This window comes from Thermobia domestica, chromosome 2 (assembly GCF_964235325.1).
Source record: "Thermobia domestica chromosome 2, izTheDome1.hap1.1, whole genome shotgun sequence".
In the NCBI taxonomy this organism is placed as follows: domain Eukaryota; kingdom Metazoa; phylum Arthropoda; class Insecta; order Zygentoma; family Lepismatidae; genus Thermobia; species Thermobia domestica.
The window spans coordinates 83,709,288-83,727,015 of NC_137455.1; the positions used below are offsets into that span (position 1 = coordinate 83,709,288).

The 17,728-nt window shown below is 33.7% G+C and overlaps 1 protein-coding gene across 5 annotated transcripts in view; it reads right to left on the minus strand.

The window, feature by feature from the left end:
* Hasp (Hig-anchoring scaffold protein) overlaps positions 1 to 17,728 on the minus strand; it is an 819,228-nt gene that overhangs the window by 342,836 nt on the left and 458,664 nt on the right. For all 5 annotated transcript variants that reach the window (XM_081743356.1, XM_081743348.1, XM_081743332.1 and 2 more), the window contains one exon: positions 8,541 to 8,643. In XM_081743356.1, the coding sequence (XP_081599482.1) occupies positions 8,541 to 8,643 (103 nt within the window). The remainder of the gene's footprint in view (positions 1 to 8,540; positions 8,644 to 17,728) is intronic.

Here is a 17,728-nt window from a genome sequence, read left to right on the forward strand (position 1 = left end):
CAGCCAAAAGGGAACTCTTTTCCTGTTTTTATTCTGTGGTGATTCAATATTGAAACCAGTAGCAATTAAATCTACCACTACGAGATTAAAATGTTACTATTCTTCATATTTCCATAGTTTCTAACCAAGAGAATACTGCTGCATGTTTTAGTTAATTTACGTAGGTCGAGAGATTACTGTACTTCTGAACTGAAATTTTAAATTGGGTTAATATCCCACAAAAGATTGAATCTAGGATAACGCCCACACGACAAATCATTTGGTCAGACAGAGAGCTCAAATAATGTGTAATCACATACATCATTTGATTCATCATGACAACCCGTTAAGCATGGTTTCATTATTATTACAGACATTGCAGTACTCCGCAGCACGATCAATTTAATATATTTGCTTGAACTCTGATGAACAAGAGTTTAATAAATATGATTTGACTGCTGCGAAAGGCGTCTCATTATATTGAAGTACTAAGGCACTCGTTGACATTCTTCAATGGCATTACATGTATGAACAAAAGAACGTTCGACGAGCTCTTTGCTGCGGTCATCAACGTTCTTTCGTTTCTCGTGTTGTTAATTTACCTGCGGTTGCTTTCAGACTCCTCTTGCACTCTCAGCTTCTGGGGCTTCTTTCACAGCAACTAATACTTAATTGCTTCAATTATAACCCTATTCTCTCCCCTCTCGGTCTTTCTACCTCTTCAAAACCTTCATCACAGCTCACTGCTACTATTGAAAATTTGCTGCAGCTTGTTGACAAAGTGAAAAATGAAAGAAACCTCCTTTAAAATGTCACTTTAAAAAAAAAAAATAGTCTAAGTTAACCATTAATTGATCTTTTGTATTATATCTGTACGTGAAATTTGAGGTGAGAACAGAAAACAACTTCATCTCCCAAATTTTCAACTTTAAACTATTTTGTACGGTCAAAGCTGTGTACAACCCGGCTTCTCTTGTTAGTATCTTCTAAATTTTGAAAATTAAGGTGAGTCAGTGTTGCAGAAAAAAAATATACGAAAAGCAGACGTGAAATTCGGATATGTTCTAAAGCCAAACTGTAAATGATATAAAATTCATTATGTAGTATCGCACACTACATGATTAAAAAAAAAAAGTCCTGAAAGTAACAAGATTGCATCGTGTAGTAATGAGGACTAGAAAGTCACGCGGCGCCACACTTTTAGTAAAGTGAGTATACACAATTTGTATTTAAGCATTCAATACATATGTGAACGTATTTGTGAATAACAATGGCAGATAAGAATGCAAACTCAAAATTACGAAAGAATTGCAATTTAATTTATGAAATTACAAGCAAGAGATCATATGAGAGGAAGGTATGTGATGAAAAAATAAAATTAATTAGCTCCTTTAGTCCATTACTTTAAACAGGCAATTACTTTTGTTATTTTTTTTATGAACTGGAATTTTAATGATGCAATTTAGTGATTTATTCTGTAAGATTAGTTGAATGATTCTGGCTTTTCCTAAATTATTTTGTATCATGCTTATATATGTGCAAATTTAAAATTACTTAACTTAAATGGAATTACTAGATATTGAAATTATGCGTAACAAAACTGAATTTTCATGAAATAAGGCGCATTAAATAGATTTCATTCATAAATCAGTAAAAAAAATCACTTAACTCTTTAAGCGCCAAACCTCAAAATCAGATATTTTACTCTGGGGCCAGTAGCGTTCAATGGCCTATTGAATAATACGTGAAATGTGTATAACATATATACACATTAGCTCCGTAATAGACCAAATGTGCATAGAATATATGTGCGTGAAGCTTCAAGTCCTAAAATTTCAGTTTCTTTCAAAGAAAAGAGAATAAATAATTCTTCATGAAAATCAATAGGCTAAAATTTTCGACACCAGAGCGGTTTTATTCAGATGGTGGAAAGGTTGGAAGGACGTGAAATCTGGGGTACTGTCATGGTAAAGAAACTTCATATAGGTTACGTAACACCAAAACACAGGAGAACATTGTTAACTATCATAAAAATATTCAGATATTCCTTTGTAATTTCAGAACGTCCGGACATTACAGGTCTGAAGACTTTGATAGATACAGGAAACCCTAGCACATCCTCTTTCAAGGATTTTTTATTTGTGAATTGAAACCTAACGTCTTAATTTTCTGGACCTTTAACTTGACAAAACAATTAATACTGTATATGCTTATGTGACACTAAAAACAAAAGAAGAGGGAAATGATCAGCCAATATTAGTGCAGCAGATTTATATTGTTCTTTGCCTAAATCTGCCACCTGATGGCTAATCTTATAAATCTTTTCGTAACCTATAAAAATTAATGGTTACAGAAGCGGAGCAGCATGTTTTCATTCTAACGAATTCTAAGTACAGATGCAAAAATTTCGGAACGAAAGTTTCTTTCCCATAATAAGCCAGTTTTTGGGAGGAAATAATAAACGGATTTTTTGTTGCTTCTTTTGTCTTTTTTTGTGATTTTCTCATTCAAGTACTACTTTTGTTTTCCTGTAGTTTATTCTACAATTAGAAGGTTTTTTTTATAGCATTCATTACTTGCAAGTTCTATATCTAGTTCAGAGCTGGCTATCTTTATTGATTTTCGAAACTGGCATCTAATTAATTTTTTAGCAAATGTAAGCTATGCAACACACATGCCAGAACGATCACGTTCGTTGCCTAACTATCTCGCTAACTCCTAATTTCTTTCCGAACTACCAGTGCGCTGCCACTGCACCACATTCAATTTTGCATTACTGAAATCTATGACTAAAAATAATGAACTCTCCCTTCTATTAAACTTTAATCCCGAATTTAATTCTCCAGTTATGACTGTTTTCATATTTTCCCGGCAAATTCGGTCTGTTCTAGTGCCGAAAGGAGACAGGCCCGTATCCAGGGGGTCTAGGGGAACCGCCCCCTCCTACAATTTTGGGCTGGCTACAGGCCTGAAAGGAGATACTTCCGCCAAAGTTATTCTATACTTCTTGTTTTGTTTTGGTATCAGGAATCACTTCCCTAAAGGTTTTGGTATTGTTTCTGAACACCCTGTATAATCTATTGAAACCGCAGTGGGTCAGCGTTGCAATGCTCACCTCTGGAGCTTGAAATTTCTGGTTTGATCCCAGCTCGTGTCAAATGATCTTTGTAAATGACAAACATCGTATGTGTGAGCTTTCCTGAAGTTGTCCCGTTTCTTCCCACTTTCTACATTCCATCATTTCATTCATTATCATCATCATCGTCTCCCTTAGACTCAAATGATAATTGTGCGACGTTAAACTAAAAATTGTATTTCATTTCATTTATCTCTGCAATGAACACATGAACATTAGAAGTTGGCAAGGTGTGGATTGATTTTTCTGATGATTGATTTTCATCTCCCTATGTAACATTTGACTTACAATATATATATATATATATATATATATATATATATATATATATATATATATATATATATATATATATATATATATATATATATACGAGTGTGTGTGTGTGTCTGTAAAATAGTTCTCTTAACGATCTCCCTTTGCAGTTCTAATTGCAGGCAGGCGAAGATTGAAACTCAATCCCTTCTCTCGGGCCGTCCAGGTAACAAGTCTAATGAACATAAATCTGCGAGGACGGAGTAGATTGACTCCCCGTCCCTCTCCTCACTGGTTGCTCCAAATTGAGCAGAGAAAGCGCACAAAGTTAGGATGGTATTAATCAGGAACTGTATATTAGAAGAGACAGAGATAGGGAAACTAAATTGGGATGTTATATGCACACGGTCCTTCATTTCCCTGCTTGCAGTTTCCAAGAACTAAATAATGATAAGATTTTTTTCTTGAAAAGTCCTTAATTAATCATATACTATTATACAGTATATGGTATGAAATAACTGGTAGCAATGTTTTTATATAAAGTTAAAAATGTACGTATATTAAGAAGTTCTGGAAGCAAAAACAGTTTTTTTTTTAAAATAACAATTCACCAAAATTTACAGATAAATTTCCTAAATTAATATTTTGCACTAGTTTGGGATGTAAATTCTAGATATTACGACTTAAAGTAGGACACGTCCACCCACACCTAAAGCACAAAGTGCTGCTACTTTAAATGAAGATGTTATACCTCGATGTACGGTTCTTGACAGGAATTAAATTCATTCTAATGTGATCGCGAAACAACTCAGCGAAGCGAAACTAAAAAGGGAAATATTTCTTGGATGAGAAATCAGAGATTTGATATAAGATAATATTTTGAAACCTAGTTAAATATATAAAAAGCGGCTGCAAGGTTGACTTTCGTAAAAGATAACACAAACTTTCTAGGAAACTACAGATCTAAGAATTACAGAAAACTTATCAAGAACAAAATAAGTGGTCCTGGAATGTAATGTATGACTTTAAAATATACTTCTTCATCTTATTATAATTCTTAGTTTATTCCTTGGATGCCTCAACGAACACAGGGAATGTTTTCACCAGAATATTACTCGAATGTGAAGGCTCCACTACAGAAAATTGTTTAATAAATATGATGGTAGAGTACTCTTGGATACTTAAGAGAGATATTCATCAAACGGAGTACAGCAAAAATTTACTTCACATGCATTATCGGTACGTAAATGTAATTCCAGCTAAGACATTATGTTATTAAAATGTACAGTTTACAGAAATGTTTTCCATACATTATTCAAAATCCGTTGGCCATTGAAAAGTTCTGTATATATATTTGAAATCAGCACGAAGAAAGTCAATAAGAAAAAGCGTTGTATTTATTATCTTTTTGTGACAATGGTTTATAAATTGTACAGCAAAATTTGGTTTCGTTCGATTTTTCTCCTTTTAAAATCTATTATAAATATGAAGTGCTAATGTGATTTTATGTGAGTTAGTTAAGGTGGTTTTTCTTCTATCTCTAGGACCCTTTATTTTAATTTTATCTTTGCGTTTCAAACAAAGACACTTATGTGTGATATATCCTCTCATGTCAATTCATTATTGAGATTTTATTGGCTAAAGAAGAATACTCAGTTTTTGATGTTGCGCAGTTTATCTGGATGTTGAATAAAAGGATTGAATTACAAATGAATATAATAGTATATAAACGACACAAGTTTGTTATATTATCCTATTCGCAATATATATTTGAAATTATTTACAGCAGTTGAAATTTATTCAAAACCATTTGAATTATAAAACTAAACACGACGCAAAGGTAATAAACAGCTTTTAAACTTACTATGAAAAGTGTTAATTGTTCTTTAATTGGTAGGTGAATATCAACACTAATTAATCTTTTGATCTTTTGATCAATATGCAACAAAACAACTTATAATAAATTGGCGTTTTACATATTTATCCACCATATTAATTTTAGCCTGTTAACGTTAGAATAATATTAGTAATAGTCAGTGTTGTATTTATGATTTTGTTTCGGGAGGAAGGGGGGCTTTGCTAACTTTATTCCTGGAAATGTGAAAATTCTGCAAAATAGTTCATTCATTTTAATATCGTAAATAAAATTTCGGAGGGTTAAGCCCGGAAGCCCCTCTTAAATACGCCACTGATAATAGTTATGCAATAACCTAATACTAACAGATGCGTTATACTAACAGTAATAAGTTAATGCATTATTTGTAATATTATTCAGTTAATCTATCTCGACAATTATAAAAATGGATCAGAAATCAATGTAGTATTTAACAAAATCGGTGTGGATATCAAGTAATCATTTTCTATGTTGCCTTTCCTTCAATATCAATTATTTTAACTTGTGATGTCGAGATTACAAAAAAGGAAAGACCATAACGTATTTGAAGATACAAATATGGAGCATGTAACTGAGAACCATCAAATAGACAGCACTTGAACAAAGTACGAGGCGTATCCGGAAAGGAAGTGACATTTTGGAAAAAGTATAGTAAACATATATATATATATTTTTGAAAAAAAATTATTGCCCCAAGAAAGAGCATATCTTACACTACTTTTCCACATAGTTTCCACAGTTGTTGAGGAACTTGTCGTAGCGGTGGATCAACTTATCTAATCCTTCCTCATAGAACGATGCCGCCAGTGATCAGAAACAATTTCGTGCAAAACTGTTCTGGAAATTTGCGGAAATTCGCCTGAAACCGTTGTCATAGTGAAACATCTGTTCTCATGGATTTTTTCATCGATTTTCCTCACCAAGTCATCGTTGACAACAGAAGGTCGACCACTCCGGGGCTCATCGTGGACATTAGTTCAACCCTCAATAAACATCCTTACCCACTTTCTCACCATTCCATCAGTCATTGCGTTTTCACCATAAACATCTTTAATTTGACGATGAATTTCTGTAGGTTTCACATTCTTTGCGTTTAAAAATCTAATTACCGAACGAATCTCACAGTCGGTGGGATCATCAATTGTCTTAGACATTTTAAACTTGCATTGTAAACAGACAACACTACGCAGAGCAACCAAAATGGCGTCAGTTGCGAGCAGACGAAGAAGGACGACTAGCGCGCATGCGTGAAACGCCGATCGTAGCGCAGCAGCGTCGATAATGCAAAACGGTACTTTCTTTCCGGATACGCCCAGTAATAAAAACACGTCTACTTATAAATCAATGAACAGCAAAGGGTTAGTTATGAGGTTGGCCTCCACAAAGTCCGATATCAACTTCACTTACCTATGATTAGTGCTGAAGCTGAGCACGATGAAATGTTATATCAGAGTACGACTGAATTAAAATGAAGAATCAATAAATTTATGAAGTAGACGTTGAGTGAAATTGATGGCTTGGAAATGTTATATGTTAAATAAGGTTGAAGCTGATTATGAATGTAGTTGACGTTTCGAGGGAAGTTCTCGTCTCTGAATAAAATTTATGGAAATGAGAAACCCAAGTCTTCATATTGATATACAGTAAATTTTCCTATTCTTTTATTATTTAATTTATTGAAAAGCATTAAAACCAATCTGCCATGTTTAAAGTCGAAAGGCTAAGACACTTGGATAAAGGCACTAGGTTTACTTCCTGTATTATACTATTGGTTTATTCACATGAAAAGCACTTTTCACGTTATTAAAATTAGTTTTTCTAACTGTGTCATAAACTTCTTATTTCAAAATAATGTTGTATGATAACTATGCTGATCCACTAGTTTCAATAAAAGTTTTAATTTTATTTTATATTTATAATGTGCTATGTACTTCCTGAAGCTTTTTATTTCAAAACATATACATGGATCAGTCAGAAAGTTAGTTGTACTCCTTCGTAAATATTTTCGGTCAAAAGCTATTTTGATGAAGCTGTGTAGCAACACTGCAGACATGTACCTGTATCGTGTGACGTAGCGGCTTTCACGAGGCAAGTAGAGGTGTTCTGATATAATCAGCTGTGAACATGTCTCGACAGATGCAAGTAGCGTCCAAATTGGAAATGCGTGCAGTGATTCGTTTTTTGTGGGCGAAAAGGTGTAACTGCATTGAAATTTATCGGCAGTTGCATGAAGTTTATGGTGTAAATACAATGTCACGTCAAGCTATCGCGGGGTGGTGCAACATGCTTGAGAACGGATGTACAGATATTGACGACGCTGAGCGCGAGTGAAGACATCAACTGCGACAAATCCGGAAATCGCTGCTCGCATAAATGAACGCATTCTTGCAAACAGACGCATAACAACAGACGAAATCGCAAATGAACTGGGGGTTTCTCATGGTAGTGTGCATAACATTATCGGGCATATATATAATTTCGACTTTAAGGATCGGTATTCGCATTTGCATTTTGTCATTTGAATGAAGTCTAGGTTTATATTACTGAACTTCTGGGAAGATTCCGCAAGTACAAATCTTTCTGTGGCCAATTATCTTTCACTCAGTATGGAATGACAAACATAAAATAATTTCGGTTGTATTATTTGTTTTTGGAGTTTAGAGAAATTGTTATAAAAGCTAAAATACAAAAACAGCTATCAACTTTAAATTTCTATATTTTTCTGGGTTTAATTTTCATGTATTTTTCTCGCTCCAAAACAGAATGCTAGAGGCAAAAAATTTCCTAGAGTTTCGCGAAACTTTTATAACGATTTCGAATAACTGGCATATACCTAGGTGGAAAGCAGTTTCGTTTTCTGTAACGATCATGATGTTGAGTCCAAATCCTACTCGCCCACTGTAAAAATATCGTTTTCTAAGAATTGAATAATCGAAGTCTGGTTATTAATTGTCGATTTCTCTATTTTCCTGTACTAAGATTCAATTCTTATGTATGCTTTTGTTGTCAAACAAAATCTAAGAAAAAGCAGTAACAATATGTATCATGCACTCGTTCATCTCTTCCTTTGTTACGTCACAGTAGAGAGCATCTTAGTATCCTACGTGACAGTATATTCAATATAGAGTAATACGCGTACACTTATAACATTAGGATACAATTTTCAGTTTAACCTATACATATTAACATTTATGAAGTAAATAAACCAAATTTTATTTTTAATAACACTGAATAAAGAAGCTTAAGAATGCACACCTAAATCAAATGTATACTCACCAGGCTTTATGCAGGACATGCCACATGCTCCGTCGCACATACACTTTTTCTTCTTGCTCTTGCAATCTTCATCTGATGAACACTTTCGTAGACATTTCTGGTCCTTCAAAATAACAACAAAATTAATAAAAATGGAAGGGGAAAAGAGAAGAGACAAGGCAGAAACATTATACTAATATTTACGTATAAAAATTGAAGTTTAAATTTTCGTTTCTGTCAAAATGTTTACTCCCAAGGATTATCGAGTGCATTTAAGGGTTTTCTGCTATAAAAATAAGAAGCCAATAATTCAAAAAAAAAAAAAAAATGAAAGTAACCTCCAATTTGATTGAGATTATTATAGGAAACACTTTTAAAAATAAATTACAAGACGAAACAATAAAATTTTCTTAACGTGATTCCTTGCAATACACTGTTGTTTCTGAAAATTACAGATCCAAGAATGAATGACGGAAATACATTCAGACTGACAGAAGTTACGACAAACGAACGATTAGAATTACCGTGGGAAGGCACATGTGTGCTTCCAACAGCGCCTTCGGTTTGGTGTGCGAATAGTAATGGAAAAGGACGATTTATAGAACATTCAAGCAGTGGAACGTGGACAATCGAAAAAGAATACATACTGGCAACCATCACTATGACTACTCGACGACAAAGGACGCAATATAAACAGATGATTGATTTCAAATAGGATCGTTTTGTCGGCCTATGAAAAGGTGGCTTCCCGTAATGTGAAATTGGTGTCCATATTGGGCATCTCGACTGTAATAGTAATTGCAGTGTTTTAGCCTACACTGTTATTCAGCTATATTTATAATATACTTTCTTAGATTCAGGAAGAAGCAATCAGAATGAACTACTAATACGAAAGTAATGGACAGAAGAGAACTGATCGGGCAGTGGATTGCACAATGTAACCATACAACGGAATGACAGATATTTCATTTAAATATCCAAAACAAATTGTACAACATTATCCATAGTGCTAGCACGCTCTAGCATGATAGCGGTATACATTGACTGTGCATCTGCTGCACCCTGAACTGGCATATATGCCTTTGCGTCGGTATCAACTGGTCTCAGAACTTATTCTACAGTAAGAGCGTGAAAACCGTTCCTGGAGGGCTGAGTAACAGACAACAGTGTTCTCGAACTAATTTTGCTTCATCCTTTAGTGTTCTCGAACTAATTTTGCTTCATCCTTTATTACTATAAGGTCTGCATACGTGTTAGAAGCTCTGGTAATGTGTGAAATCTGCCACTACGTTGTTGAGCGTCACAGCATCGTTCAGATGTGATAGTTCAGACTGCCATTGAGTACAGTATTCAATCTTGACTGCTTCGCATTAAGGACTATCTTCCTAATCACTGAAGTTACCTTTCCTTAAAAAATCCAGACGATATATTTCATCAGGATGCTGCTCATTCACAAGTATACCGTAAACCTACAAGCCTTCCTTGAGGTACGATTAGTACGGTTGCTTCCCTGGCCAGCACGGTCGCTTGACATGTCGTCTATCAAACATGTGTGGGATATACGTAGTCGGTCAGCACTTTGTCCTTCACGGTGCTTCAGCATAGATAGTGTCAATGTGTTAGGCTCGAACACACATCAGGGTAAACACATGTACAATGGAATTGACTGTAGCACGTGGGGAGATTAATGGATATAGTTTTTTCAAAGTTAGATGTATAATACAATTCCGAGATTGTAATTATTTCTTTTTAATAATATGACGAATCTGTGGTATATATTTTATTTCACTCCTATATGTTTATCTAGGTGAGCTTCCTCGTGGCTAAGCGGTTAGTGTACGCGCCTTTGGCGTGGGAGACCCGGTTGCTATTCCTGGCGGGAGCTCATGTGGTTCGGATCCCACGTAAAGCTGTAGATTCACGTCTCATATAGCCTCGCTGCTAAAAGAGACACAAACTAAACTCAAATAAAGTTTTTCTAAGTGTTGCAATTTTCACAAACGAAATGCCCACAACATAAAGAAACATCAATTTGAAGAAAATTTCTATAGCTAATACATAAATTGATGTAAATACAGCAATGTGTTCTAAATTTATTCTGAAAAATTAACACAAAATATGGGACACTCTTTTGTTTTGATTTTGTGTATTTCACGAAGCGTTCAGCAAACAATTGAGGCTAATGGGAGGATATAACTGTAAAAGAGGACTTATAATTTAACTTTTTTCCTTTTCATAATAAAGAAGCAAAAGTTTTGTTTGTTGAAACTTTTAGTCATTGTGACGATAGAGAAGAGAAACTAGGACAAAAATCTGTTTTCTTAGAAATTTCTTTTATTTTCTTTTTTAATAAGCTTTAAAGAAAAACTTATTTCGATCTTCTTAATTTACGTTAATGGTTACATACTTTTGTTCTCCCGTCCACCCGAATCCCTTTTACCGATTTTAAGAGGAAAAATGATTCACTGTTGAATTAAAAGAGTCATTACGAAAAGTTAAATATATATTTTTCATTCTCCTAATGGTGTATTAGTTACTTCTTCCAACTTGTTAAGAATCGAAATTCTAGAGCGAGTATTAAGTTTATACAATCTCCAGAATTAACGAACTTAGTTTTTCAAATATCGTATATATGGACAATTGTTATCCGTTACAGCTATAGTACTCGTCGTATACACTGGAACAAATTATGTAGTTTAAATTACCAAATATCAGTGTAAATCATTTACCCTTCATTTTGCAAGTTGATATATAATTCCACACACAATTTCATATTAGTAATTTTACTTTATGGGTGTAAATTGATTTACACAGAGGTTTGACAAACAGATTGTCACTTTTTTAAATTTACCTATGAATTTTTTTTTTACAGTGTAGTAAAGTGAAAGAAGTAAAGTTAGCAATTTATGTCTACGACGGCTTGAAAACGGCTCTAACGATTTTCATGAAAATTGGTGAAAATCTGTCTTCTATTCCAACAATTTTTTAAGGTAGGTCTTAACTTAAGGAAACGTATTTAGAGGTGTCTGTAGGAGTAACAATATCGGGTAAATTCAACTTCAAATTAGTTCTAACGATTTTCATTAAATTTGGTTAAAGATTTTCAGATGCGAGAAAGTAGACTTAGAGGGAATCTATTTCATACGAAAAAAAAAAAAATCAAGTGTGATTATATTTTAACTTGGAAATATTCCAATCATTTTCAGAAATTAAAACTTGTTTTCAGGTGAACAAAAAGCTTCTTACTTGGGACTCGACTTCGGGACTTGCAGAGCTTTGTAGAAACATTTATGAAACATTTTTTAAAACCGAAATTGTTTAAATCTGACGTTTTACAGTTTTCAGGGCGATTTACACAAATTTCGACGTTGAGATGATTGCTTTAAGGGGACTGTACGACAATTTATCTGAAGGACACCCAATAACACTTAAAAATTATATAAATTAGAATATCTACCAATGAATACTAATTGACATGTGCAAGTGAGTATCTGTATAATGTATGTGCAAACTAGTGTATATCTCTTATTACTCCTTTCTTGTATACGGTATGTAGCGTACAGATATTATTATTGGCTCTACAGATAACAAACAAAAACAGATTTGCTTTCGAGGAGAACAAGAGTAGGGTGTTCGTAGAACATTTTGATTAATAAAAGTGGTCCCCACTTGAAAAAAGTTTGAGAAACTTTGGCTTAAGTGATACAGGAAAGCGAATTAAGAGAACGTTTTTGATAGCACTACCCCCTTCATATCATAGCGTGACTATGGAACAACTTCCCTTATTTAAGACAAGGAACGCATTTCTAGGAAAATCCAGGTAAACAAACAATACTACACATTCATCTCACCTCTACTCTGAAAATCGCTAATACGAGCAGCATGTCCCCAGACATCTAAAACTTGCTTGCAGGAAAAGAATTTAAGGGCTACTAATATTTGGTCCACTTCTTGACATTTAGCCCACATTGATGACTATTTGACTCACATTGGTGACTATTTGGTCCAGACTGACGACTATTTGGCCGTCATTGATGACTATTTTGCCCACATTGATGATTAGTTGACTCACTTGAAGTGCTGAGTTTGACATTCCTGCACTAAAGTTCGTTTCTTTTTCTTTATTTCGATTTTCTCTAAAGTTATATATGAGAGCTCTCCCAGAAGGATGTCATTTTCTTCATCTCAATGTGATCCAACTGATAGATGTATTATCTATTGGCAATATTTTAGTTAAAGAAGAAATTAAAAATAAAGAGTTAATAACAATTTTAGGTTATGTCTCACTAACCATAATATGTGCTGTATCATTACAACTGTCGTCTCGCTAGAATCGTAATGTAGAACTTCAATGATTGGATATATTTCAGTCAGTTCCACTTCAATAAGTGGGCGTGGTTCTCCTACAGCGTCAATTTTTAAGTTTACAAATTCAATTGGTTTCTCACCATTTTGCCGAAAACTACGCATAAGATTTTACATTCATGCGTATCATTTTTTCAGCTTAAGAAGATTTGCGGTGTTCAGAACAAAACGGAATCAAGTACAATTACCAAAGTTGTGAGAAAAAGATACATAAATTTTGTACGGTACGCTTAAGTATATGGAAAAGTTATATACATGAATGGGCGGGTCATTCCTCACTTTTCTACATTATCCCCATTGAGATTCAGGCATTTGTACCACCCTTGTACCAATTTGTCCAAACCCTTTGCAAAAAAAGAAAAAAACGAGGGCTTTGGCTATTTAGCATTCTCCTCATAATTCCCTTCTCTTCTTTATCTGTTCCGAAACGTTCATCGTCCATCGGAAGTGTAGTGATCAACAAATGTCTCACAACCTGTTACAATGAGGATGAGTAATACATTGTCATCTTGCTGGTATCGCATTAAACCTTCAAGACTGCAACCTGTTCTAATCTGTCAATTATCGCCACTCAGTTGATGAGGAACCCATTGTGCACACACTTTGCGGTATTGCAGTTTCTAGTGAATGATGTGATGGGCTGTTCGAACAGAAATGTTCAACCTTTCTGTAACTTCGCATACCTTAATACGACGGTTTTCTTGAGCAAGTTATTCCACCCTGCAATGTTCTAACCTAAATAGCCAGAGCCCTGATTTTTTTCAAAGGGTTTGGAGAAATTGGTACAAGGGTGGGACAAATGCCTGAATCTCAATGGGGATTATGTGGAGAAGTGAGAACCATGCATGTATGTATAGTTTACAAATGTACCTTAAAAATCATTTTTTACAGCTTAGGGAAACTGCACATGAATTTTTTAAGCTCTGAAAGAACCTTCACATACAGATCTTAAAGATGAAATATGTCCAAAATGACCCCAAAATAGAGTTGATTCCTTTGTGCACTGAACGTGCCATTTACGGATTTGAATATGTCTAATTTTTGAACAGTTCTTTCTTTCCTTAAACGCTAATTACAGAATTTATTGCTCTGGTTAAAATTTATATTTGAATCTACCAAAAGAACTTTGTACCCAAAGCCACGAATCAATCTTTATTAATGATCAAGGGTGAAAACAAAATGATCCAAAATTTGGTCCAGGAAGAAACCAAAGCAGTAAACAACGAAAGAGAACTTGCTTGGTGTACGCTCAGCCAACAAGTATATTCTTCATCGAAAGAAACCGCAAGAGCTGGTGAAAAATAAAGCAGCAAGAGATAATTTATATGAAGTCCCAGTGAAGGTTAAGTACGTAAATTTTATTTTTCCCCAAGATCACTTTCTTTCTCTTCCTCTTTCCCTTTGGAAGAAAATACACTAAGTAGCTAGTAGAGTAATTAGGGAAGAACATATTTTCAGTCCTCTGTTGGGCGATTACGAGCTACGTTCGTATCTTGTAGTTCCTCTCTACAAGTTTAACTCTCTCTCTCTTTCCCTCTCGTGTAGTGTGTCTCTCTCCGAACTAGTCTGTGGGAAGACGATGCTCCTGAGACTCTTGTGCTTCCAGGCTCCTTGCGATTAATAGTTCAGATTTGTTCCACTGCTATCTTGGAACGTCCCACCGAAGTCATATAACACTCAAGCTAAGACGAGGTATTTGAGAACTCCATTTCTTGCTTCATGTAGTCAGTGCATATTTTTTAATATACACTAAAAGAAGTTAATTTGAAAATGAAGATACATATTATATATCAAAGACTCAGTAAGATAAGATGATAATCCATTCACTGCCAAAAGGAAAAGGAAGAAGAAGATTAGATTTATATGCAATATGAGATTTTGCTCAACACTTATGTCCTTCATAAATATTATGACCTACTTTTTAAAAATAGAATAGTAGTCCACAAAAAAGGAACAAATATCAAATATTTTTCTGTCTTACCATGCCCATGAATGCCTATTTATAGGAGATCAGTAGGAATCACTTCCCTATCTCTTCTCATCTTTAGTCTAGGCTCTATTTTTTGCAATGGAGATTGTGATAAAACTCTCGCCCTTTCAATTAGATTTACAATCTGATAAATCTTCAATATTAACACTTTGTCTATTTGAAAACATAGAAAAAGATAATTTTATTTTCACTTATTATCCACTAAGGAAGAGATTATTACACTGGTCCATTTTGCTTCTTATCAGTTTTGGATTAAAGCAAATTAAATATCCAAATTTCGCTACATTTTCGTGTATATATACAATTTAGCACCCAATAACTCTTGCCTCTTCCTCAAAGAATACTATATGACTATCAAAAGCTTATTAAAAATTAAAGAAAATAAAAATATTTTTTTAATAAAGCCATGCTTTTTAATAGAAAAAATAATTCAACAAACAAAATAAAAAAAATAATCCTGTTTTCAAAAACATTACTTTTCAAGCATTCCTATTTAAAGATAACTAAAAACAAAAGCATGAGAAGCACTCTCACATACAATCAGTTTATAAAATCTTTAATTTTCATGTAAATCAAGTTATTCTATACTAGGTGCGCAATAATTGCAAATTTGGAGCGAAGCGATTGACCTTTATTATTCATAGAATTTTTTACTGCAGCAATTGTTTTCGTGAACGAACACGACATGCAAAAAAGTTGAATTTGGTATATCAGCGGAAAACATAATGACTTTGGAAAAATTATTGTCTTTGCAGAGAAAAACGGAAAGAGTTTCGTCCCGTCCTATTTCTAATGCTGAAAATTGTATTTTCCATTGTTTACAATGAAAATTCGCGCACTAAATGTTTTCCCAAGGTTAAGTTTAAGGACATTTCGTTTTTCGGTCATTATTCCTCAATGGTATGTTCGATCGGGACATTCGACTCCTTACGACACTCAACGGGCGCTCACGAGTCACCATGTTAAATTTGATTAAGAATTGTTCACGTATCTCAGAAGAATATTTAGACAACCGAACACCTAAGTTGAGTAAAGAGGAACTTCAATCCAATAAGGGCACTTCCAACGCTTGTCATTTTAGTCATGTATAAATCATTGTTTAGAACTGATTTTCTTGAAAACAACATTAGTTTAAATTTCAGTATGATTTGTTTTATGTTGTTTTCTAATTTTGTTAAGGGAATCATGTTTTAAATGTTTTATTTAATTTTATTTAGTTTTTATCTTTTTAGTATGATTTGTTTTATTAGTTCATTATTTTTTTCAGGAAAGCATGTTTTAAAATATATTTTGTTTTAATTTCATTTTCTTTCAAATTTGTTACGAAAAATTATGAAAATTTGAAATTTTGTTCGAAATTATGAATCTTAACTCCTGTAACGTAGATAATCCCGTTGTACTCGAGTAAAGCTGGTTGCATAGGAAAAGAATGATATCAATCTTTAAAATCAAACAAGAGATCCGATTTAAAAATGTAGAGTAACAACGGAATATTGTATTGTTACCTGACTTACGTCGTCCAGAAGTTCATCGTTGTATAACTTTGTGACGAGTTAAATTAAGCTTGAAGTATTTGAGGATACAGTTGAGTTATTTTAAGTTAAAGAAAAACATGTAAAAATAAAACGTTTAAAAACATGGCTTCTATTTAAAGAATAACATAAAAATAGAAAAAATCGTACTAAAAATAATAATAAAAATAATTCTGTTTCATGAAAATTACTTTAGAAAAATTCTATTTATGCATGACTAAAAAAGAAAAGCATTGGGAGCGCTCTTGTATACAATCAATTATGAGAATTGTAGAATTTATGCATAGATTGCATATAAGACCGCTTCATTTGCTTGAAAACAAAAACAGTTTTACTTTTTTTTTTTTACTTTTAGTACAATATATTTTTATTTTATTCGATAACTTTTACTTTCGAGTGACGATAGGAGAGAGGGAAGTATGATGATTGTGGGAAAAAATCGACGGATTTACACCTTTTTCTGCCCTTCAAAAGCCGGAAAGGTGATTTGAGATGTTTATCTGTCTGTTTGTCTGCAAATGCGTTTATTCGTATATCTGTCTTATTGTTCAACGTATCCGGACAAAAATTGAAACTACTAATTTACTTCGTATCTCCAAAATTAAGGGTAGTTTACTGAAAGCTAAAAATAAAAGAATACTAACGGCTCTAACGATTTTGTTTATATTTCATTTGTAACCTCATAGCGGGGTACAAGTCGTTTCTCTAGGAAAAATCCAGAAGGGGTAGTTTATACTTGGAGGTGAGTTTATTCGGACGATTTTCTCAAAAACGACTTAAACAACCCCGTTCATACTTCATAAATGAATATTACCTTATTAACCTGACAATGTGTCATAACTAATTTGTCCTGAGGTTGTTTACTCTTGGGGTGACCTCTCCCCGAATGATTTTCTGAAAACTACTCAGGCAGTTTTGTTCATTATTCATAAATACATACTCATTAAGAAACCAAACATATGATATAAATCATTTTTCATTAAAAAGTTCACAAGAGTAATTTATTCTTTGGGGTGAATTTCTCAAGGACGATTTTCTCAGAAATGACTCAGACAATTTTGTTCATATTTCATACATAAGGATTTCTCTAATAACCTACAATATGGCATGAATAGTTTCTCATAAGAATAAATAAAACGGGAAGTTTGCTTTTGAAGGTGTTTTCTTCGATACAATTTTCCGAAAGTGCCTATTATAAATTTGTTTATCACGTACTAGCAGCGTTCACCCCGCTTCGCTGGGGTCACCCCGGAACGCAATAAACCTTGTTAATTAGATAATTTTTACTTTTTCGCCATAGTAGATTGCAGTAAATGTTAACA